The sequence below is a fragment of the Anolis sagrei genome, chromosome 6 (assembly GCF_037176765.1).
Source record: "Anolis sagrei isolate rAnoSag1 chromosome 6, rAnoSag1.mat, whole genome shotgun sequence".
Taxonomy (NCBI): Eukaryota; Metazoa; Chordata; class Lepidosauria; order Squamata; family Dactyloidae; genus Anolis; species Anolis sagrei.
Window position 1 is genome coordinate 79,407,220 of NC_090026.1, and position 24,596 is coordinate 79,431,815.

The 24,596-nt window shown below is 38.6% G+C and overlaps 1 protein-coding gene across 1 annotated transcript in view; it reads right to left on the reverse strand.

Annotated features, from left to right (window-relative positions):
- NEK11 (NIMA related kinase 11) overlaps nucleotides 1-24,596 on the reverse strand; it is a 117,828-nt gene that overhangs the window by 22,500 nt on the left and 70,732 nt on the right. The window contains exons 10-11 of the mRNA XM_067470213.1: nucleotides 10,196-10,380; nucleotides 6,809-6,869 (exon numbers count right to left, since the gene is read on the reverse strand). Coding sequence (XP_067326314.1) covers nucleotides 6,809-6,869; nucleotides 10,196-10,380 — 246 coding nt within the window. The remainder of the gene's footprint in view (nucleotides 1-6,808; nucleotides 6,870-10,195; nucleotides 10,381-24,596) is intronic.

Here is a 24,596-nt window from a genome sequence, read left to right on the forward strand (position 1 = left end):
TTCAATGTCTTCTACTGCAAAAATCTTATGATGCTACAATCTAAAATGAAACAAGAGATAATGCAAGATGATAGAACCCAACTAGCTGCTGAGGTGCAGAAGAGGACAACTATGAATAGTACTGTGTGCTGATAACACTATGGGACTCAAGCCAAAAGAACATTTAGCTTCTGACGTGCTCAGAGGCAAAAAGAAAGTTCTAAGCTGTACAACACATATTATAGGAATAAGGAATGTGAGAAGCATCTAGGCATAGTAAAACAAGAAACAGAACATACAAACATTACAATACTTGCAGTGGACAGGAATTTTACTTTTTGAGTCAGATAATTACAGTGTTTTACCTAGGAAATGAAAATCTAAGAAAAAATGGGGTTGCATTAATAGTGAGAAAAGATGTAGCAAAAGAAGTCAAAGGATACAATGCAAAGTTTGATCAAATAATATCAAAGTCTTCAGGGAAAACCCATAAATATTACCATAATTCAAGTTTATGCTCCAGTGGAGAAGAAGAAATCACTGAAAGATTCTGTGCTAGAGTGTCGAAGGAAATAAACTACAATCCAGAATAGAACTTCTTGTTAATCATAGATGACTGGATCTTTGAATACAAAAGTCAAAAAGATCAGAACTGAAAATTGTAGAAAAAGATTTGCCTGAATTTGTGAGACTAACAGTTTGTTCATTGCAAACACATTCTTCAGGTAACCCAAGAAGAGATTCTATCACCTCATGGTCAAGACAGAACTTAAATAACACGTTCACGGTCAATATCTAAGAAGAAATACTGCATTTACTTGTGGTATCACAAAGTTTTCTTTGTTTAAGTTCTAAAAAGTGCTTCAAAACAAACAACTGCAATACTAAACCAGTAAAGGGTATTTTAATAATAGAAGTGGAACAATCAATACATTATATATAGATTTAACAGAAGTAACACACAGCAAATGCAATATTTCCAGAATTTCTTGATCCTTTGTTTTTAATTGCTGCTTTACTTACCCCTTTGTTCCTGTTGACTGGCCTTTTTCTGTATATTTTCTCTTCCTATAATATCGTCCAAATGTATTGACTAGAACTGCTTTCCAAGTGCCTGACTCCTAATAACAAAGTCCCTGCATTTTCCAGGGCTAAAGAATTATAACCTCTTGTTTACATATCTTATTTAATGAAGGCAACAGTGTAATCAGTTGTATTAAATAGCTCAAAGTATCATTTGCAGCTTATTAAGCTTTGAATCAGAATGCCTTTATTCATACTGGATTGTAAACAAATAGGAAATTAACACATTTATTTTTCATTATCACTTTAAAAAGAAAGCTAGACAAAAACAAAAGAAATTGGAGACTTTCAGAAGGGAAAATTAAAAAAATCTGAGAGTAAATTAATTTTGTTAATCATAAATATACTTGCTTTGACAAAAATTCCTCTGAATACATATCTAGAATTAACTCCAGTTAATTTTAAAATGGCAAAAACTTTAATTTTACAATAATTGTATGTGTTATATTTATATATTTATTGAAGGGCGTATCTTTTTATGTTTCACACTTCTGAAGTACATCTATTCCAGATAATGGCTCCACCTTACCAAATCTAGGGATTTGAATTTTTGGTCAAGTATAGTAATACTTTTGTGCATTTCTCTGAACTGAACTATTCGATCAGTAGAAGAAACGGGTTAAAAGCAAATGTTGGTACAAGCGAAAAGGGAAAAAAATAAAACTGATTTCTGGTCAGGGGAAAGGAAGGAAAAATGTTCATGAGGCAGAGTTTTCAAAAACACAGAATCTGGAAGATCGTGTACCCGCCTGCTTCTTACCCAGACTTCACGGGTTAACCCAGAGCAGGTGGACTGCTGCATGGCCAAGCTACAGAACACAAAGCAATGGATTCAAATTGCAAGAAAAGAGATTCCACCTAAATATTAGGGAGAACTTCCTGATGGCAAGAGCTGTTAGTCGGTTGAACATGCTGCCGATGAGTGTGCTGGAGTCTCTTTCTCTTGAGGTTTTAAAGCAGACTGGATGGCCATCTGTCATGAGTGCTTTGATTGTGTGTTCCTCCATGGCTGAGGGTTGGACTGGATGGCCCTTGTAGTCTCTTCCAACTCTTATGATTTATTATTCATCCTCTAAATGTTTGTTTGAACTATTCAAAAGCTTCATATTCATGGGCAATGGTAGAGCTGAGCCCAAGTATTTACCTTGACAGTAAGTGGATATGACATCCAGTGGATAGCATATTGGAACTGGAGAAACTCTTTCTAGGTTCATAGTTTGCTAAGTTATGAATCAGTGATATGATCTTCAATAGTTGAATATACCATATAAACATATAGTTGGGGAACTAAGATTATCCCAGTCCCTCCTCAATATCCAAATATTTAATCAAAGCTCTAAACAAGACACAAGCACATATATGTGGGTTATCGTTTTGATGCTTTACATCAGGGGTCCTCAAACTAAGGCCCAGGGGCCAGATATGGCCCTCAAAGGTCATTTACCCGGCCCTTGCTCAAAATCAATCTAAGTCTGAAATGACTTGAAAGCACACAACCACAACAACAACAACAACAACCCTATCTCATCAGCCAAAAGCAGGCCCACACTTCCCACTGAAATACTAAGTATTTATATTAATTTTTTTTTCAAATTATAAATTGGCCCTCCAACAGTTTGAGTAACTCTGACCTGGCTCTCTGTTTAAAAAGTTTGAGGACCCCTGCTTTACATAGCTGGCTCAAGTCACATTGGTGTTGGAGGTGAAGAACAAGGTGATACCCCTCTTCCATTAATACAATCTGCAGAAGTTGACCTGATTGAATGTAGTTCTGACTTTTGTATTGGTGATGGGATTGCATTCTCTCCTGCACCTGAAGGCAGCAGGAAAACATAGGCAGCTAGACTGTCAGTGCTCTGTCCTATAACAGAAGAACGGCCAGAAATCTGGTATCATTGCCCCCCCCCCCCACACACACACACATTATCTGTCTCCTTAGGTGACAATTTCACTCAGTCAAGACACCAGATACTACAGATATTGGCAAAGTGAGGCCCGTTTTTGTAGTCCTCAGAGATCCAAAATTTTTGTTTTGCCCCAAAAATGCCCCCCCCCCCCAACTCCTAGGGATGTGGATTACATTTCTTCTTTATTACTCTCCCTGGAGTCAAAATAATTTTTACAACCTTCCATGCATTTTAGAAATCAGGAAATCCTTTTTAAAACATGGGGGGAAATGTTTAATTTTTTGTTTTGCATTAGCATATGTCCTGGGGGATACTTCATAGTTTACCCACACCTTAGATAATGATACTGGAAGTTAAACAAAGTCAAGCCTAGTTGGTACTTGGATGGGTAGAGGAAGATCAGCTGCTACAAACTATATTACAGAGGAAGGGAATGGCAAACTACTACTGAGCATTTGTTGCCCAAGGAAACTTTAAGTCATAAGTCAAAAGACAACTTGAGGGAAAGTATACCCATCACCAACAGTAGAGCCAGCTCTGAAGCATATGATACACAAATGAAAGGTGGGAGATGAGTCAACAGGCAGGCCCATAGCCAGAAAAAAAATGAAACTTTCCCCCTCCTCAGATGACTTTTCAGGCCAGTGTTTCCTGATCTGACACGAGATCTCAACAAGGCCCTGAAATTATCATCATTATGCAAAAGTTCTTCATAGGTTATATGTCCTGAATCATTGCTCCCTCTTTAAGCTAGTTCTTTTCAGCCACAAAGGACAATAGTTTCCACAATTGGCAGAAGCTTCAATCTGTTTTCTTCTGCTTTCTTCTTATTTCCTTTATCATCAGGATGTTTATCACTGTGAATTAGCAAGTTTTCAACCAAGCACAAGTTGTTCTTATGGTACTCTGGTTTTTGGTGTCTATTGAAAACTTCTATTGCATTTTTCCATTACATAAATGGTGTAGTCATCAATGTACCAAGATTCTATTGAGTACCTTTATCCCCAACTTCTCCTTCAAATACCACACCATACTTACAGAGTGCACCTTGTACATGAAATGAGTAGGCTAACCAGGGAAATCTGTTGAACCATTTGGGTTGAAAAAATAGATGCCTCTTCTTATCCACAGAAAATACATATCCTGGCAATGGAATCTGTGGATTTTGCACAAATTGAACTTTCACTTGGTCATCGGAAACAGTCTTGTTCATATAAGTTCAAGGTCTAACAATGCAGCTTCTCCTCTTTGCTCTTATTCCATTGTTTCGTTGGCAGTGCTTGAATTCGATGAACCAGTGGTAGACATCTCAGTTTCTATAGCTTCCTCAGTTTCCACCTGCAATCCAGGTCAAATCCTCCCCCCCTATGCCTTAGGCTTTGCTTATCAGTGGTGGGTAGACCAACTTGGTCACTTCCACTATGACAGCTATTTCTGCTAATGCAATGTAAATAGGAAGAAAGGTAGGTAATGTGACTAATCAAAATTTGGTTGAGATAGTGCTTGTAGTTCTGGAGGGTCTCTAATTTTTGCTTCTCATACATTTGGCATGAGTAAACCAGGTTTTTTTCTTTTTTACCTGAAACATTTTGGGGGTGGTTTGAACCCCTAAACTGCCCCCTTGGTTACGGGCTTGTCAGCAGGCATCATAATTCAGCTTACTTCCTTCATGTTCATAAACCTAGCTATACTGCATGAATTGGCTTCTGTCTTGCTTTTAGTCTACAAAACCATTCCAAATAGGGAAATGACTGCATATCTTGAACAGAAACTAAACATATCAAAGCTCTATCCTTCCTGCACAACTGCGCATAACAAGAATCCTTTCATCTTGTTTCTGACTAGTCTCCTTGACTGATGTTTTCTACATCAAGAACCCTTAGGGAAATGTAGAAGAGGTTGAAATGTCTGTTCTGTTCTGTAGCACTCTGCGACATGTATTGCCAATCACCAAATATCACCAGTTTCCAATATTTTAATTGTGGCACTTAATCTAGAAGCTCTTTCAACTGCTTATATAAAGGATAAGTGATAAAAGGAGTTCTGTGTTAATGAGGACATCAGTGGTGAGTTACTCCAGAGAAGAGGCAAGAATCCTTCTCAAGCAAAGACTCCCTTCCCCCCAGGCATGTAGCCGGGGGGGGGGGGCTTGGGGGGGCTTCACCCCCCACCCGAAATTCTTATAGTGGTCCGCGAGAAGGCCTTACTGGTACATTATTTAAACTGTTATGTTTATTCATATCATGATCTGATCACCATGCTCAATATATCCCATATGCATGGGGGTATTGGGGTAACGATACAAAAGGTTTCCTAAGGTAGACCCTCTTTCACTCAGACTCAGCCCCCCCCCCCCCCCGAATCAGATTCAGCTCCCTCCGAAACAAAATCCTGGCTACAGGCCTGCTTCCCCCCATTCTGCCATTTGCCACATTCCTGGACTCTTATCCTTACATGAAAGAAGGCAGTTTCCATATATGCAAATATATTTATAAGGGTGATGGAATCCAAATACTCTTATCCTGTTTGACTGTAGAACCTAAGCAGTGTCAGCCCTACTTAGTAAATGGATGAGAGACTGACAACATTAATAACAGTTGTAGGCCTATATTTCAAAGGACAGAATTGGCATGACCTCCTCTGAGTATTCTTTCTCTTAGAAAACCCCATGAAATTCATAGAGTCACTACAAATCAAAAGGGGACCTGAACACACATACATACATAATTCAGTGATGACCAAAGTATAACCTGCATAAAACTCAAGGGCATATTTGTAGCCCCTTCATTTATAATTTTTAAATTGATGTTGCAGTTTGATGTTGGTGTGAGATTGCTTTCCTAGAAATAGATTATATATCATGCTACCACCTATTTGGGGAATGGAGTGGAATATACTAACACTTCCATCAGTACTGAAGCCTTTAAACAACTGAGCCTTAGTTTCCCATATTCCTCAGCACAAACCCTGCTCACTAGGGGAATTCTTGGATCTGTAGTCCAAAAATAATTATTTCCAACACAACAGTAACAGGTGAATCATCTTTAAGTGAGGCTGCAGATCTGTATACCTTGCCAAACTCGATGGGTCTTATGTCTAGGAATGCATCCTGAGTCATACTCAGCAAATACAGCTAAACATACGCAGAAATTTAAAGGTTAGCTCTTCTGCCGTTATTACCAAAATTTCTAGAGGGAAATACAGAATGTTCAAAGGGAATGATGTATCATATCTAATCCCAAATGAATTGAAAATGAATTAACTTTAATGCCCCGTCATTCATTGCCACATGTACTGATATTCATTGAGGTCAATGGAGTATGACTTTAATGTCATGAAAGATAAATGCTGAAAGGTTATTTCAATCACATTTTCCCTACATATGGCTCTAGATTTTTTTTCTCTATTAACTCTAGATGATTTATATCATAGATTCATTAATAAAGAATGTATTTTACAGTTTGGTAATGTGAATTTCTATTCCACAGTTAAGTGCCACTGAGCTCAAATGGCACTTATACATTATATTATAATGTATAGAATTGAAACCTTAGTCCCAAACATGTATCACCTAGGACTTTTTTACTGAACAGCTTTGTACAATGTTTTGAAACAAATCTAAATATTTAATGTCATCTTTGAGAAGAATGAAATGATTTTAAGCAAAGCATATAAACTATTTGATGATAATCACAAGACAACTGGATACGCAAATGGCAAAATAAAGCTGGTAATGGTAAACAGCAGGGCCACGGTCAGACAGAAAATAGAAACCAGGTTTTTTTAACAGTGCTATTAAAGACTGTTGTTTTTTAATGGAAAAAGTCAGAACATCTCACCTAAAGAGTTAGTATTTAGGATATTCTCCATATGTCTGACCATTGCTTCAACATCACTGTCCTGAAAAGAGAAGAGAGAAAAAAGGCGAGTCCCCTATTGTCAGATGATGATGATGATGATCATGATAAAAACATATTTTGATACACTATATGCAGAAATGTAAAAGGTCAGCAAAATAAGACAGATATACTGGTATCATCAAAACCCACAATTCATAAATATAAATTATTATTATTATTATTATTATTATTATTATTACTATTTACAGAAGGATGACTATACTCAGTCCAAGTATAGGGGAAGCTGAACAAATGTCCTGCTTGTGCATTAAATTGTTATCAGAACAATAACAACAACTTATTTGTATCCCACCACCATCTCCCTGAAGAGACTCGGGGTGGTTCACAGAAAGCACTCAATAGTGAAACAGTATGCAAATACAACAAAATACAGAAGGGGTCTTGCAGAATCTGATATAAATATCAAAGACCCAAATGGCTAGCTGATCCTACTCAAAATACTATTCCTGTAATATTTCATGACATCACATTTGGTGTTATCTCGGTTAAAGGATTCACTATCATATTAGCCATTATGGGCTTTCATAATGGAAGAAAGACAGGAATATATTTAAAAATAGTTAAAGAAATACAGTAGATGAAAGTGAATATTGCAGTTTAAAATCCCACTGATTTCTGTGAAGGGTATTTAGGAAGTTACTTCAATTTCCAATTTAGAAATGGATAAAAGTACTTCAAATAGATATATTAATACAAAATTATGCTTGGTGTCTTTGGATGTTTCTATAACTCAGCACCCCCAACTTTTTAATATCAATCCATCCAAAAAATATATAATCAAGCTGAAATAAAGAAGAAGCAAAATCAGTTTATTAAGCTGAAGCATTACAGAACTTCTCAGCCACAGTACAAAATTAAAAATCTCTCCGTCTCTTTGTTTATATCTTATAGGGAGAAAAGCTCGATATGCTCCCAGTAGTGCAGCATGTATTTCATTTCAGTTAAAGCAAATTTGTCAGTTCAAAGAGAAAATAAATGGTCAACATACGGTTAGGACCTGTTTAGACCATCATGTGCACTGACTTGAATTCACCATGGCCTCTAACTTTTTAAGTGTTTAAAGGATTAATCCGAAGTGAAAAGGAAAAGATTATTAGGATTAAAGAAGCTAAGTATGGAAAAGAGCCTGTCTTCCTTTACTGCCATAATGCTATAAATGTTCTAGTCGTGTATGCTCTCCTCTGATTATATAGCTACTTCAACCATTAATGACATCAAAATGTATGAGTGTGCACTGGGTGGAACACAAACAGGCATAAACAGTGGAATCAAATCTGACAGAGGTGTCAATAAAAACAATGTCCATTTCCCGCAGCCCCCATTTTTTTCTTGCCACAGAAACAAGAATCACAAAGACATGACAGGGTTTCATGCTGCCCAAAGTAGACTATTAGTCCCAAGTTTATTCTCCATTGTCCAAAATTCTGTTCATAACACATGCCCTGTAAAAAGACTGAAAATTACTACTGAGTGTCACATTCAGTGACTGGTTTTCTTTACATGCTGTTTGAGAAAACTCTGAATGATCTGAAAGATGTTGGGAGGAACACACAATAAGTACTGATGAAAGTCAACAGCCATATCATTTACAGAATGTATGAGATGGCTGTCTAAGAGTTATTAATTCTTTGTATGACTAGTATTCCAAACAACGTTTTGTTTAATGCAGTGTTGAAGGATTTCATGGACAGAATCACTGTGTTGTTGTGAGTTTTTTGGGCTGTATGGCCATATTCCAGAAGCATTCTCTCCTGACATTTCACCCATATCTATGAAAGCTATTCTTAGAGGTTGTGTGGTCTGTTGGAAACTAGGCAAGTGGGGTTTATATATCTGTGGAATGTCCAGGGTGGGAGAAAGACCTCTTGTCTGCTTGAGGCAAGTGTGAATGTTGCAATTAGCTACCTTGATTAGCATTGAATGGCCTTGAAGCTTCAAAGCTTGGCTGCTTCCTGCCTGGGTGTTTTGTTTGGTAAGTATTCAACAGCCTAGATAATAAGTTACAGTCTGATCTGGATTCAAATATCAATTCAATATATTTTAGTTTGTCTTAATGACATTAAAGGAGAAACTGTTCCAATTTTACTGATCTATTACTGAAATTAAGAAGTTTTTATTTCTTGTTCATATAACTATAAACACAATTACTGTTTACTCCAGCAAGAATATCAGATGTTGTGGGTTCCATTTCAGAGGAAGGAACTAGCAAAACACCTCACTAACTAAGGCCCCTTCTACACTACCATATAAAATCTAAATTATTTGCTTTGAACTGCATTATATGGTAGTGTTATAGGAGCGGAATTTTAGGTACCCCTCTCTAATAACCAAAAGGGAGATAAATAGTTAATAGTTGGCTAAGTGCTGTGCAACAATGTATAACCCACAGCTTGACTGTGGGTTATACATTGCTTAGAACTGCTACCATGCCAGGATATAACATTGTGTTTACTAGAAGTGTCTAACATATACCAGAGGAATAACGTAGGTAACTGGTATGGAGAGAGGACGGGCACCATTACCTCATTGTTCTAACTTTCCACTGGTGGTCACTTGAAGTTGCATGATGTATACCTTGTTTGTGCATATGTATAAGAGATTATCTTTCTTTCTTTCTGCAATGAACAGAGCTGCACACCTTTACTTTGGCCAGAGTAAATAAACAGCTTGTAGATTTATATAATCCAGTTTAGAGCAGATGTGAATTACCTGCTTTGGTAATCTGGATTATATGGCAGTGTAGAAGGGGCCTAAGAAAACCCAATGAAATTCATGGGGTTGCAATAAGTCAGCAGGTGACTTAAAGGCATGCACAAATGCAATAACATTGGTGTTCGTCCCACTGCACTCAACTTTCCTTGCCATGTAGACTGTATCTTCTGAAGAAGGGAGCACTTCTACATTATCTAATTTCAACTGGATTATATGAGTCTACACTGCCACATAATCCAGTTCAAAGCAGATAAACTGATTTTAATTAGATGGATTTTGCAGGTTAAAATAATTTTATTTTTCTTAGAAACAAATATAGATAGCATCAAAAAAAATTGTTAAAAAACTTATGCAAAGAGATTTTTGAACTAGTGTGCTATAATCCAGCTGTCAACAAGGGGAGAGAATGCAGAACCCAATCATGGCAAAAGAATGCCTACATAAGAAAGTGACATCAATGATGAAACAGCAGTGCAGATATATTCTAATCATAGAGGGGTTTTTTTACTGCATTTTCCCATACTGTTTGTGTTTCCCAATTATAAAAGTTGCCACACACAGTTTTCGAAAGAATGTGTTATTCCTTGTACACACCTGCTGAGTTGTTGTACACATTGTGAGCAATGTATCTTCTTCATCATCACTGTATTCTTCATCTTCTTCTTTCTCCTCATCTGCTTCCATGTCTACCTCCTCTTCCGGATCCTCACTAGTTTCTGAACATGAATCGAATGCATCATTGTAATACTCTTCTGCAATTAGTGGGTCTTCCGGGATCTCTGGAACAAAACAGGAATGGTTTATGAACTAAATTTCACTCGCAAGTTGTTAACCATGCACTTTAAACCAAATCTTGCCAAGAAAATCCCATGATAGATTCACTTTAGAGTCTCCAGAAGATGGGCACTACTTGAAGGCACGTAGTAATATATGCATTTGAGATTGTACATCTTCAGTGACATCAAAAAAAGGCGTTTCATATGGTTGTCTTACAACACTCCTGACATCATGTGTGGGGGAAGATATTCCACAGAAAAGTGTGTAGTATGGTGTTTGCAGTTCAGTGTCTTCTTATTTGATTTAATTATCCAATTAAGAGGTGGTCCGTTTATGAGAGAGTACAGCATTGTACATATTCAGTTTAACCATGGGCCCTATAATCGAGAATATCATGGCAGATAATCCACAATATCTGCCTTGAACTGAGTTATCTGAGTCTACACTGCCATATAATCCAGTTCAATGTGGATTCTATACAGCTGTGTGGAAGGGGCCTAAGACCCCTTCTACACTGCCATATAAATTCCAGATTATCTGCTTTGAACTGGATTACCTGGCAGTATGGACTCATATAATGCAGATTATTTGCTTTGATCATCTAGATTATACGGCAGTGTAGAAAGGCCCTGAGTGACCATGCGCTAAGATCACAGTAAGCAATCCAGGACAAGGTAATGAAGATGGTCAAACGATTACATACTGTTGGGGGAAAACAGTGTATTTTGGAAATGAGGATTGGCATATTTGAGTAGTGGAGGGCACCAGGTGGTGACAGATGCTACAAATCATGGTCATTCCCAATTTCACTTAATTTCTCTAAATCCCAAATGCATTTGTATCCTATTCCTTCACACATATCAGGCTACAGAACTTTTAAAATTTGTACATAGACAATATAGAGGCAGATTGTTTTTCTTGTTCTTCTCGCATACTCTTTTTCCAGGCTTCATTCCCATTCTTTCCCCCAATTGTATATTACTTTATTTATCTATATTTGTAAAGATGTAGACATTTTAATATCAGTAATGTAATTTGCCATCACCCCCACCATTGTTACCCTTCAAATAAACACATCTTCTCCTTTGGTTTAATTCTTTCTAAGTAGGTTTCTTCTATGCATTTTTAAAAGGAGAGGAAAGATTGGTTTGCTACACACCTCTTTTACATCAACTTATTCAAGGGTGAAAAGAAAATCTGTAATATTAACCCCAAAACTGAAATATACATTAGGTCAACTTATACAGAAATATATATGGTATATTTATGATTAGACCATTATTCTCATTAAAAAACACAAAGTGGAAATTTACTGGATAGAAGAGAGTACAGTAATGTTGCAGACTACAGGTTGCATGAGGCCAAATGGGAAAAGCCAACAGTGAAGAACAAGCTACTGCACAATAGCTTTGGAGAGAGAAAAGTAATTCCCATCTCAGATATTATAAATACTGAGCTTTTATACAGCATTTAAGAGAAATATACATGACATGATTTTCTGCAGAAAAAAATAGTTGAAACTGGTATTTGCCAAATCACCAGCTGCAATGATCAAGTAGCACAATCTTTTATTACTACTGCAGTTTTCCCTTTGTTGAAAAAAAATTGCATCTTTGACAAATAGTTTTAATTTGCTCCTTCCCAGTAGTTCATTAGTAGTGCATTAATGCAGCATTCTGACTTTCACACACATTTAAGAGCAACAAATGAGTTCATTTATTTACAGAAAACGAACAATAAGCCAAGGGTGAACTCACCAGAGAACAAGCTGTGCTAAAAATTAGGATCTTTTAAGCATTAGGGAAGCAAATCTCTCTATTACAATTTCACATCAAGTTCCAAGACCATTCCACAGAATACACATAGTCTTGTAAATGTAATTTGTACATAATTGTTTGCCTCCTTAGTGTCACAAACAAGTAATCTAAAAGGCAGCCCATAGGTCATATGTGAGTCCTAACCTATTCTTATGGCCTCTAAGTCCTAACCCTCTAAAGCCCATAAACTGTTCCTGTGTTGTTGTTGTGTTTTTTAAGTCAGATGCAAAGCCACTCTGAATTACTACTGAAAGTGCCCCAACCTACCCTGGCCCCCAACTTGTTGTTGTTTGTTGTTTATTCATTCAGTCACTTCTGATTCTTTGTGACATAATGTAAATAAAACTAAAGTGAGAGGGTAAAAGAAAGGTAAAGAAGGGTAACAACCCAAACAGATTTCTGGTCACTCTTAGGTGCTATTTTTGGTTGATCTGGTGACTAATCTGGGTTTTGTTTATTTTTTTCAGTTGCTTCCGACTCTTCATGACCTCATGGACCAGCCCACGCCAGAGCTTCTTGTCATCAGTGGTCACCCCAGCGCCTTCTATGTTGAATTAGTCACTTCAAGGATAACATCCATCAATCTTGCCCTTGGTTGGTGCCTCTTCCTTTTGCCTTTCATTTTCCCAGCATCATTATCTTCTCCAAGGTATCCTGTCTTCTCATTATATGGCCAACCTGTCATATACACATGTAACTGAAATGTCTCAGTCACCACTAGTGTTGACTTCTGATCTAAATATAGTTACTTACATATAAGGCATGCATATTCAAAATTAGAGATGAGTGAATTCTTCTTGGCATGATTCAGCACTACCTCAGTATTTAAAATAATAGTATTTGCAAGCTATCTTGGTGAACAGTGTCTGGAGTGAAGCTGCGCTTCAGGTAGCAAATTCAGTTCCCTTCAACTACCCTGGAACAGCTAGGAACTTCCTTCCTCACTTAGAGCTCTGGCATTGAATTACTGCCATAGTTTGTAAGCCGCCCTCAGATGGACAGGGTATAAGTACAGTAAATAATAAATAATAATAAATTAGAACTCCTGCCCACCTCTCATGAAAAGGAAGCTGCAGTCCTTTGCAAACATCAAGTGGTTGTGCTGTAGGAAGGTGAAATTATGCTGTACATCAAGTTCAAGAAATTCTCAGAAGGAGCTGCTCTGGAGTTTTAACTGCCACCTCTATCTCTTACCTCTTGCTTCAGGGCAAGCAGGCAGCCTGCTGATGCTGTATTTTTTCTCTCTGTCTGCTCTTCTCTTCGAAAATGGGAAATTGGGAGAAATCATAGGGACAGCCATGTCTCTGCCCGTTGCCTTCTTTCAGAAGAGTGTATTTGTTTCTGTTATTTATTTATTTATTTATTTATTTATTTATTTATTTATTTCATATACTTGTACTCCGCCCTTCTCACCCCCAAGGGGGACTCAGGGTGGCCTCACAGCAAACACCATTCGGTGCCATCAGAATGATAAGAACAATCAACAAATTGGGTACCTCACCTCACTACCTCACTACCTCTGAGGATGCTTGCCATAGATGCAGGCGAAACGTCAGGAGAGAATACCTCTAGACCATGGCCATATAGCCCGAAAAAACCTACAACCCAGTGATTCCAGCCATGAAAGCCTTCAACAATACAATCAACAAATTCATTAAAACAAAACATTAAATAAACAGTTGTTAAAACATGCCAATTAAAATCCAGGTCAATTCATTGTCACTTCGAAATTGCTTATGTCTTCTTTATACAAGCCGCTGTTCAATGGTCAAATGCAAGGTCCCACAGCCAAGTCTTGAGTTTCCTTCTAAAGGACAGGAGGGAGGTGCCAGTTTGATGTCTTTGGGGAGGGAATTTCACAGACGGGGAGCCACTATTGAGAAGGCCCTGTCTCTTATCTCCACCAATCGTATTTGCGATGGTGGTGGGATTGAGAGCAGGGCCTCTACAGATGATCTTAAACTTCATGATGATTTGTAGTAGGAGATACGTTCTGACGTGTAGTCTTGGCCAGAACTGTTTAGAGATTTAAATAATTTAAATAACTGTTTAAAGCTTTAGAGAGTTTAAAGGTTAGTACCACTGCTGAAGTAATGTAGGAGACACAAGTTCATCTGCCTCAATCAGGAGAATTGGGCTATTCTTGTTGCTGAGAGTATAGGAAAGGTTTATTCCAAATATTCTCATCAGATCCACACTGCTGACAGATGTATTCTAGTAGTCCCATAAAAGTACCCATTGATGCATTTACACTCTGAGAGTTATTACTTTGGTTTTCACCTGCCCTATATTGCACAGCTATGGCAGGGAGCCACTTAAAAACACAAGGCTTCCTAGCTGTTTCCCCTCCACTGGAAAAACACACACAAAAAAAAAAAACCTTTACAATGATGGGTCTTTAGATTTGAGGGATATAATTACGTAACAACAAGGAGCCCCCGGTGGTGCAGTGGGTTAAAGCACTGTGCCGGCAGGACAGGTCGCAGGTTCGAATCCGGGGAGAGGCGGATGAGCTCCATCTATTAGCTCCAGCTCCTCATGCGGGGACATGAGAGAAGCCTCCCACAAGGATGATAAAACATCAAAAAATCATCCAGGCGTCCCCTGGGCAACGTCCTTGCAGACGGCCAATTCTCTCACAACAGGAGCGGCTGCTCCTGACATGAAAAAAAAACGTAACAAAAACATACACGTTTGAATGTATTCATGAAGATATGCTCAGTTAGGTGGACTAATCACATAATATACTGTAAAAAAGTTTAAGCAAAAGTAAAAAGTTCAGATTAAAGCATTTCGATGCATATATCTACAAAACAACTGGCTTTGTAGTTCAGGTCATCTCAGTGCAATCTTCAAGAGTAAGAGAGACACATTAAAATATTCTGAGCCTGTGACAAAATAACTGGCTTTGGGCAGACGAACAGTAGGAATATTTTTTTTACATTCAAGCTGAAGAAAAACATCAAGGCATAATGACCCTGAATTCATAATACAGCTGACGATTAAGAACAAAACAAAATCCTAACTGAACCCAGTAATTATTAATTTCAGTAACATCACTATTCTGGATCATGTTTTAAGTCACACAAAAACCAAGGTTCATGGGTTGCCGCAGCAACTAATGAAGTCTCAAAATCATCCTGGTGCACTTTATCCATTGATTTATCATGCAGTCATGGGGTCAAACATTCAATTATATCTGTGAATGGGCAAAATGGTTTAATTAAATTTAGATATAGATATATAGATACAAATACCTAATTACAGATAAAGAATCCATGATAGTATAATATGCATAATTATCTAATATGCATTCTGTTACTTGTTTCGGTAATACAAGGTCTCTTAAGGAGAGGAAACCACAGTGGAATTTTACAGACTTTCTTATGTGCCACTGCAATAAGTTGTGCTTGCAGAAGACTGGCCAAGAGTTTAGTTATTGGGTTTCTCTACCAATGGAGTCCTTAACCTTCAACAGTTGCATATGGAGAAACAGATAATAAACTCGGGTCTTTTTTAATATAGTCTGTAAATGCTGACAAAAAATTCAAAAGATGTTTATGATAGCAACATCTTAAAAGATTTCTGGCAACCATTATGAGGAATTTGTGAAGTCATTTTGATGGTCTCCATCATTCTACAATTTCCCAAGTTGCCATACTGGGTTATTCTTCTTCCATGCATTGTTAATATACTATATAGATTGTTTCAGTTATTTGTTTCTGGTATTTTAGTCATAATCTTACTTAGAGTCTATTTTTGTATTTGAGATCTTTTCCCTTTTATATCAATTGCAGCCATTAACATCCATCTAAATTTAGCTTGCATTTTGTACATAAATACAAGTATCACAAGAGGCACAAGCCTTCAGTGGCCTTTTTAAAAAAAAAACAAACCTGGGGTGAGATTCCTCATTTGGATTTCCCTTTGCTCACAGAACTGGCCTATCTGAAGAGAGAAACGGAAAACCTCTTTGCTCTCCTACCAGTGAAATCACGAGACAACACTACAGTGTGGGTTAAGTATAGGCAACTTTTATTATATATTACCAATCAATCTCTGTGTGATCTGCCAAGCAATTTTACGGGCATGAACTTGAATTTGAACTTACACTTGAATTTATTGTGTACTAAAATGAGGCAGTGGCCATCAGAGACCACCTCATCCTCAAACAATGGATGAGACACGACAGTCCTTAGATGCAACCCAAATGCTGCAATAGGTAAACAGGTGGAGAATTGAACCAACATCTCTCCTTTCCATTAGTGCACACCGATGTGTACCTATTCCTATTTTACGCATGTGAAGGCTATTTAGAAACCACTCACATTTGCCAAAGATTAAACAGTGTAGGATAGGCAAAAAAAAAAACCCATCAGAATGTAGGGGGGGGGGTATTCCTACCCGCCCCCATCAGCAACCCTTGTAAAATACACTGTTGGTGAGGAGGGCAGGTGGGTCAGCATCATCACAGGAATGAGCAGGGCAGGGAGTGCGCTTCTGCTGTCCCTGCCTATAACAAGTCCTGGCCGGGACTATTTTACCATTTCCTCTCTTGACTGTAAGGGAGCAAAACGCTTCCCCTCCCTCATGCTGAGAGCAGGAAAAGAATTGCTCTCTCACCAGTGAAATCATGAGACAACTAAACAGTGTGGGTTAACTATGGGCAACTTTTATTATATGTTACCAATCTCTGTGTGATCCGCCAATGTATTTGAGGAAGTGAACATAAACTTGACCTTGTACATGAATTTGAACTTGAATTTGAACACTTGATTTTGTTGTGTACTCAAATGAGACAGTGGCCATCAGAGATCAACTCATTCTCAAACAATAGGCAAGACACCACAGTTTCTGGGTGCAACCCAAATAATCTGTGTAATCTGTTTAACTGGCTATCTCAAAGGAACTGGAAGTAGAAAGCCAACAGTATATGAGGTACATGCAAAGAAATAGTTTGAAAAAAAACTGTTATGAGAACACATGTAACTTCAGCAACCCCATCACACTATTATTTATTTATTTATTTCACAGTTTTGTATACCGAGCTTCTCAACCTCGTCGAGGGACTCAGCCCGGTTTACAGCCATAAAAACATATACATTCATTCAAATATCATATATCACAAATTACAAAACAACTTTAAAAACACTAAATATAAAACTACAGTGGTCAGTCGTCCTAATAAGATGGATCTATATCCACTTCCATCCAGAGTCCTATGGTGTTGTCTCATTCCTCGAAGGCCTGGCTCCACAACCACGTCTTCACCCGTTTCCTAAATGTTAGGATGGATGGGGCGGTTCTGACCTCCAGAGGGAGAGAGTTCCAGAGTCGTGGGGCCACCACCGAGAAGGTCCTGTCCCTCGTCCCCACCAGCCGCGCTTGCGAGGCTGGTGGGACCGAGAGCAGGGCCTCTCCAGATGATCTTAGTAATCTTGATGGTTCGTAGGGGAGAATACGTTCGGAGAGGTAAACAGGGCCGGAGTCGTTTAGGGCTTTATAGGTCAACACCAGCACTTTGAATTGTGCTCGGAAGCTAATTGGCAGCCAGTGGAGCTGGCGTAACAGCGGAGTGGTGTGCTGCCTCCTGCAGAATTCTGGGGTTTGCAGTTTATGGAGGAGCCTTTAACAGCCTCACTAAACTACAAACCCCAGAGTTCTGCAGGAGGCAGAAACCAGATTTAAAGTGGATTTATTCTCTAGGGTGATGAAGTAGCTACTTGACTGTTCAGACTTAAACAGAGATGAGTATATGTTCTATTTATCAACAGTGTCAATAGTTAATCACAATCAATCAGCAAAATGCTTTAGAAAGAACATATCAGGAACAGTGTTACTGTATAAGCTCTAGGAATCTGTAGCATTTTTTCATACAAAAGTCAAAAGCTAAAGCCTTTGCTATATAGGCTGACTGCATTATCTGTCATGCACTTCTCTAGAGAATACTGCAAGTCAAGATGACAAGTTGCATTATGGGTGTATCAAACAATGGGCATCTCATAGGTGTTTTTGGAGTTGCATTGACTTATCTAACTATGTAAGAGAAGTGGTTTTTGAACCTGGAGGTTTTGTGCTATGTTTGGCTTGGCTGCAGCATCTGCTGACACTAATGTATTCATAACATGGCTAAAACCCTGTGGTGAGCTTCTTTATTCATCTGTATCCAATACCAGTGGAATCTGAATTTTCTTTCACTCCCCCTGTAGTTGCCTGTAGGGCCCAAAACCTACTCTATAAAGTTCTGCTGCCCTTTGGGCCTGGCTTAAAAGATGCATGGGGTAACTGATTCTAGCAGAATCAATGGGAACCAGCAGGAGCACACTATTAGATCCCGGCCAAATTTTTTTAACATACACACACATACAAGGACATCGATAAGTAATTAATAGCAGTAAAAGACTGGTGGTAAAATAATACCAACTTTATGAATAAAATTCAAAGGGATGGGTAATTCATCTCGGCCTGATGCTGTTTCTGCATATTACCTATCAGAATGTTTTCATGTGGAAATTCAGAACACAGCATCGGCAACTGTTAAAATTAGCATTGGAAATATGCAAATAATATATGCAATTATTATAATGTGCTTTGCTATTTTGGTATTATAATAAATTCAGCAATTTGTTAAATATAGAATATTGTAGTGTAGTTATTAAGGGAATTAATTTCCACTCTTATAACCGGTGGTGTATACAATAATAGGAAAACAGGAAAGGTACTCAGAGTTTAGGGTACTGGAGACAGCAATGGTGAGGAATTCAACTTCCTTAAAAACAGAAACAAAACTTTAATGGAAACCAATCAGTGGTGGCATCTGGCTCCAATGTTAGAACGTAGGAGTGAATCCGCTGTTCCTTGTAGTTCAAACTCTAGAAGCTATCCATGGTCTCAAACTCAGTCCTAAAAATAGTTTCAGTGACTGGGTTTCAATAAACTTTTCACTAAAATCGAGAGCAGATTTGCCACCACTGACATTGGGGCTTTTCAGCTAATTCTGCTTTCATCTCCCTCTTTCTCTTTTTTACATTTTACATTTTTGCACTCCACGTGGTTCCCAGAGTATCCCAACATTAGTAAATTAACCCTTGGGCCTACCACAGTTGACCTCTCTTGCCTTAAGGAGTTTTATATAGAGAGTGCTTATAAATATTGTTGATACAGAGATTAAACAAGATTACCTGCATCTGCATGCCCAGCTTTGTGAATATCCTTTGAATTCTCCCTCTCTTGCTTACTATCTTTTCAGCTATGAAATTGATATGAATAGAAAGCACAGTGAAGCACAGCTATGCACAGTGAATGTAATATTATTATACTTCTCCGCAAGTACATCCAATCTATTCAATAAGCTTACTATGAATAGATAGGGGAAAAGAATAAGGATGTACTTCTGACCTATCTGCCCCCTCCTTTCCCTTGTTGATCTCATGTTTAGTATGACTATCTGCAGTGGAAGGCTGGATGCATCCCTAAGAAGAGGGGAGACAACACAGGCTTGTAGGGCGTATTATGGCAGCTCCCATCCCCCCAACCTTCATTGGCTGTAACCTGCAGGGTATAGGTTTACATCCTGTGCTGAATGGGGCTATTTATTATTTATTATTATTTATTTAAAACTTTTATATCCCGATCTTCTCTACCACTGCACTCAGACCGGCTAAAAGCAAAGATTCAATGCTAACACTGAAAAACTAAAATATAATACACAACATTAAGTTACCAATTACATATAAAATAAATTACATAAATTACATACACTCCCCCTGGAGGTTACACTCCCCCTGAAGGCACAGGTTCACAGTTTGGGAATCCTCCTGGACTCATCACCGAGTCTGGAATCCCAGGTGTCGGCAGTGACCAGGAGGGCATTCACATAACTAAGACTTGTGCACCAACTGCACCCATACCTTGGGAAGTTTGACTTGGCCACAGTAGTCCATGCTCTTGTTACATCCCATTTAGACTACTGCAATGCGCTCTATGTGAGGTTGCCTTCGAAGCCTGTTCGAAAGCTGCAAATAGTCCAATGTGCTGCAGCCATGTTGTTAACTGGGGCGTCGCATGGGGAGCATACAACCCCCCTGTTGTGGCAACTCCATTGGCTGCCTATTACCTACCAGGCACGATTCAAAGTGCTGGCTTTAGCCTATAAAGTCTTAAATGGCTCCGGTCCAATTTACCTGTCAGAACGCATCTCCCTCTATGAACTAGTTCATAGATTAAGATCTTCCAGGGAGGTCCTGCTCTCGGCTCCATCGGTTTCACAGATACGGCTGGTGGGGACGAGAATAAGGGCCTTCTCAGTGGTGGCCACATGGCTGTGGAACTCCCTCCTGAGTGAGATCAGGTTCGGCTTCCTCCCTCCTGATCTTTAGGAGATAGCTAAAGACCTGGCTGTGGAACTAAGCATTCGACCCATTATAGAAATATTTAAAGTTAAATTGAAAGTTCAAAGTGCAATGACCCAGGACTGTTTACGACAATGACTATGTCTCTGTGTGATAGCTGATGTTATTTTACGTGTTTAATAATGTTTAATGTTTTATACTGTTTTTATCGATGGCACTGAATTGTTGCCAATACTGTGAACCGCCCTGAGTCCTCTTTGGGGCTGAGAAGGGTAGTATATAAATATGACAAATAAACAAACAAATAAATTGCAATAATTTGATGGCAAACTATGCCACCAAGTTTGGGTGGCAAAATGAGAGCGTTCTCTCTCATTCAAACAAATGTTTCCTATTTATTTTAAAGGGTTTTTAAAACAGTGTCCTGCCAAAACCCACTTCTGGATTGGGATCTTTCCCCGCAGAACTAGTGTAGCCCTGGTGCATCCCAGAAAAGGAGTTTTTCCACCTTTGTGAGGAACTCCAGGATGTGCAGCATCCGATTCTAAATCCAACAGGCCTAATAAGAATAGACTCCTTGAATCAATGGAAATGTGATAGCTTAAGAGCGGGATATGGAAATGTCGTAGGCTATATATATCATTGATTTACTAGGACTACTGTAATTGGGACTAACCATTAGATTTAGGACCAGACTCAGGATTCCTTTTCTCTGGATGAAGCAGATATCATCCATTCTTACTTTTGATTCTTCAATAATCACAATCACATAATCAATGTGTTGTTGATGTTGCTGACCACTGACCATCGTCTCATCAAGGTTTATCTCTCTAGAAACAATCCTAATGCTGGCCAACATCTAAAGAGGAAATGAAATTCCCTGCCCTCATATACTGTCATGCCAACATCTCACAAGGCCTCAAACAGTAGCAATGATCAGAGGAAAACCAGTTATTCTTTTGTGGCATTGCCATCTTTCTTTGCTCCAAGTGTGCTTTCATGTCTTTGAAAGCTACTTGATTATGTAACAACGATATAAGAGGTGCAGCCAGACCCAGAGTACAGAGTAGACAGATGGTAATACTTTGCTGTCTATCATGCATCTCTCAGAAGAGTTGGCTAGAACAAAAGGTATCAACTACATTATTCTGTGTGGTCATCTAAAGAAAGAGAAGATGTGTCCCATCCTCTACAAAAGAGTGATGGGATCACCTTGAAATGTGTCATCACTGTTGTGTGAATAAACACTGCAACAGGTTTTTCATCTAGCTTCCTTGAAAAGACATTGCCTGCTTCTCTGGGGGAAGATAGCATGGATAAGTAACTTGATAGACCAACTCCTAAATAGTTAGGAATGCTGCCCAGTATCACACAGGAAGAAAAAAAAGATGGAAACAGTTTCCCTCTTCTTTCCACACAGTTCGAGGAGAGTATACCACAAATGTGCCAAATGTAAACCTTTAGAAAGAGGGTCTATGTTCTCATCACTCCTGTAATGTTTGGTATACGGCTTCCACAATCACTATTAGCCAGGTTGGATAAAGTTGAGGGAAGCTGCAGGCCAAAACACCTGGAGAGTGAGATTTTCCCCACATGTACCTTAGGTGATACCCTCTATAATAAACATATATGCCATGGAGAATAGTGAAGGTGTTCAGTGGAGATCCACTGTGGGCATTTTCAGTAATTACTTTCTGCTAGGCAAAAGGCAATTATGACCTCATTTATTTATTTATTTATTTATTTATTTATTTATTTATATTCTACCCTTCTCACACCGAAGGGGACTCAGGGTGGATCACAGAACACATACTGTGAAGTCTTAGCTCTGCCTTTTCCTCTCCTTTGTTTCAGTTCCCCCTGTTTATAGGTTTTCCCAATAGTGTAGATACCTTCCTTTGTATTTGTTTTGGGTGGAGCATAAAAACCCCTTGAGCTCCTTTGCTGGACTCCTTTTTTTGCTACAGAGAATAGAGGCTTGGGAATTGTCTGGTAATCCTAGGCCGAATCAATCCAAAAAAACAGGGATCCTTAGCACCTACATTCAGCAGTATTCTTATACCAGCAGTCCCATCGACAACAGAAGCTTTTGACCAACTTAAGCTTCACAAGGAAGAGGACTGAGACAGCTTATAAGCAACAGCTTGTAAACCATTGCATTGCACCAGAGGCTGAGCGGTGACTACAGCAAGCAAGAGCTCCTTTTGTAATGTACTGTTTTAAGTTACCTTATAATAATCCCAGGTGGAGTTAACTTATCATTCATCTTGTTTTCAGTAAACTCATTTTGGTTATCTTTTCATCTTGCCTAAAGTGCCTCTGTGTGTTATGGGTCTTAATCTTAACAGAAGGTATATAGATAGCCCCCGGGTAAAGCCAGACACTATAGTTTTCCCAAAGGCTCGGGCGTGCCATCAAACATAAACGGCAAACATTCTATGCTGATTATACAGTGAGAAAACAGACAACGGATAGAGGTATAGTTAGAGGTATAGTTAGGGTTTTTCTTACAATTCGACATTTTTGGAGGCTGTGCTCTGTTCCAACTACAGAGGGGTGCTGTCGCTCCATCTCCTTGCCAGAGAGCTTTCTTTGTTCGTAAACTTTCCTCCAAAATGCCATGCCTAAAATACCTCCCTGATTAATGTGGTTCCTATTCATCTACTTACATTGCTGTTTTTGATCAGCTAGATGGGTGGGGGAGCTGGGCTGAAGGTCATCCTGACATGGCTTCGAACTGTCAACCTTTCGGTTGGCGAGATTTACTACAGCTGCAGCTGGTGATTAACTTGCTATGCTAAAGCCGGTCCAGAAGTTTTTTTGCATAACACCCTCATCAGCCCAGATCAGCGTGGAACTACAGTCCCCATCATCCTGAACCAGAGTTGCCTTTCATTTTTATGCACTCTAAAAATGGACCACTCCTTAAGCAAGGTGGTTATGGCTATAAATGAGATCAGCCAATCTTTATTGCAACTGATTTAAGAACTGTATTTTCCAAGATTTAAGTTTTATCCAGACGGCTGTGACTGAATTTGACAAGATGCTTCCTGCAGACCTACAGCTCATTTCTCACCTTCCCTTGATGTGAGTTCTGCCCCCTTATTAGAGCCAGGATGCTGCCATTGTGTAAAATATGTGCCCAAAGCTACTGAAGTGAACAAAAAGAAATGACAGCGTGTCAAGGTGAATTGGCTGTCACAAAGCACTCTTGCTTAGCAAGAGATAGCAGAACAGTTGGATTCTGCAGTCACGCTTTGCCTCGACTTCAGTCTCAAGGGTCTCAGATTGTTCAGCAGTCCTCTTCAATCTCATGTGAAAAGAATAAATCTCCATAACTCATGTGGGTGGTGTAGCCAGGAAAGAAATCATCCAAAGTGAAACTTACTCCCATGTTTTAAATATTCATGTTTTCTATTAAAATATATTAATTTAGATGTATAACAAGTATTTTCTTCATCATTAGGGAAGGAATGGTAGTAGGGCATAGGAACTTTGTCACTCCGCAGGCTTTCTATCTGTGCTTCCTGTCACATGTTTCCTGTCATTGCTTATCAGTTGCTACTCTATACAAATTTCCATATAGGAAATTAGGGAGACACACTGAGAGGATGAATGGCAGCAAAACTCTTGGAAACAAACTTGGACTTATCATTTCAATACAATTAAGCCTTTGGCATATAAACTGGTTTGTCGAAGCAGGAGGGTCAAACCAATCTGGTGTTAGCAAAGTCACTGTTATGTTTTAGTTGTGTTTTAAAACCTATGTGGATGTTGGCCATGGTTTTCACTGTTGTGTTTACTTTCCTTTTAAAACTGATTTGTTGTCAAGTTCTGTTTTAATTAAGATTTTGGTTTGGGTGCATATTGTCACATTGCTAGGGCTCTACCTTGTTTAGGTAGAGATGAATCAAACTCCCAGTTTTAACAAACAATTTAATTAAAACGGCACTTACTTGCTGGATGTTTTTATAGTACAAAATATAAAACACAAAGATAGCACTCAGAATAAACAAAAACTGATAGCAAAAATAACTTCCTAGTCAAAAG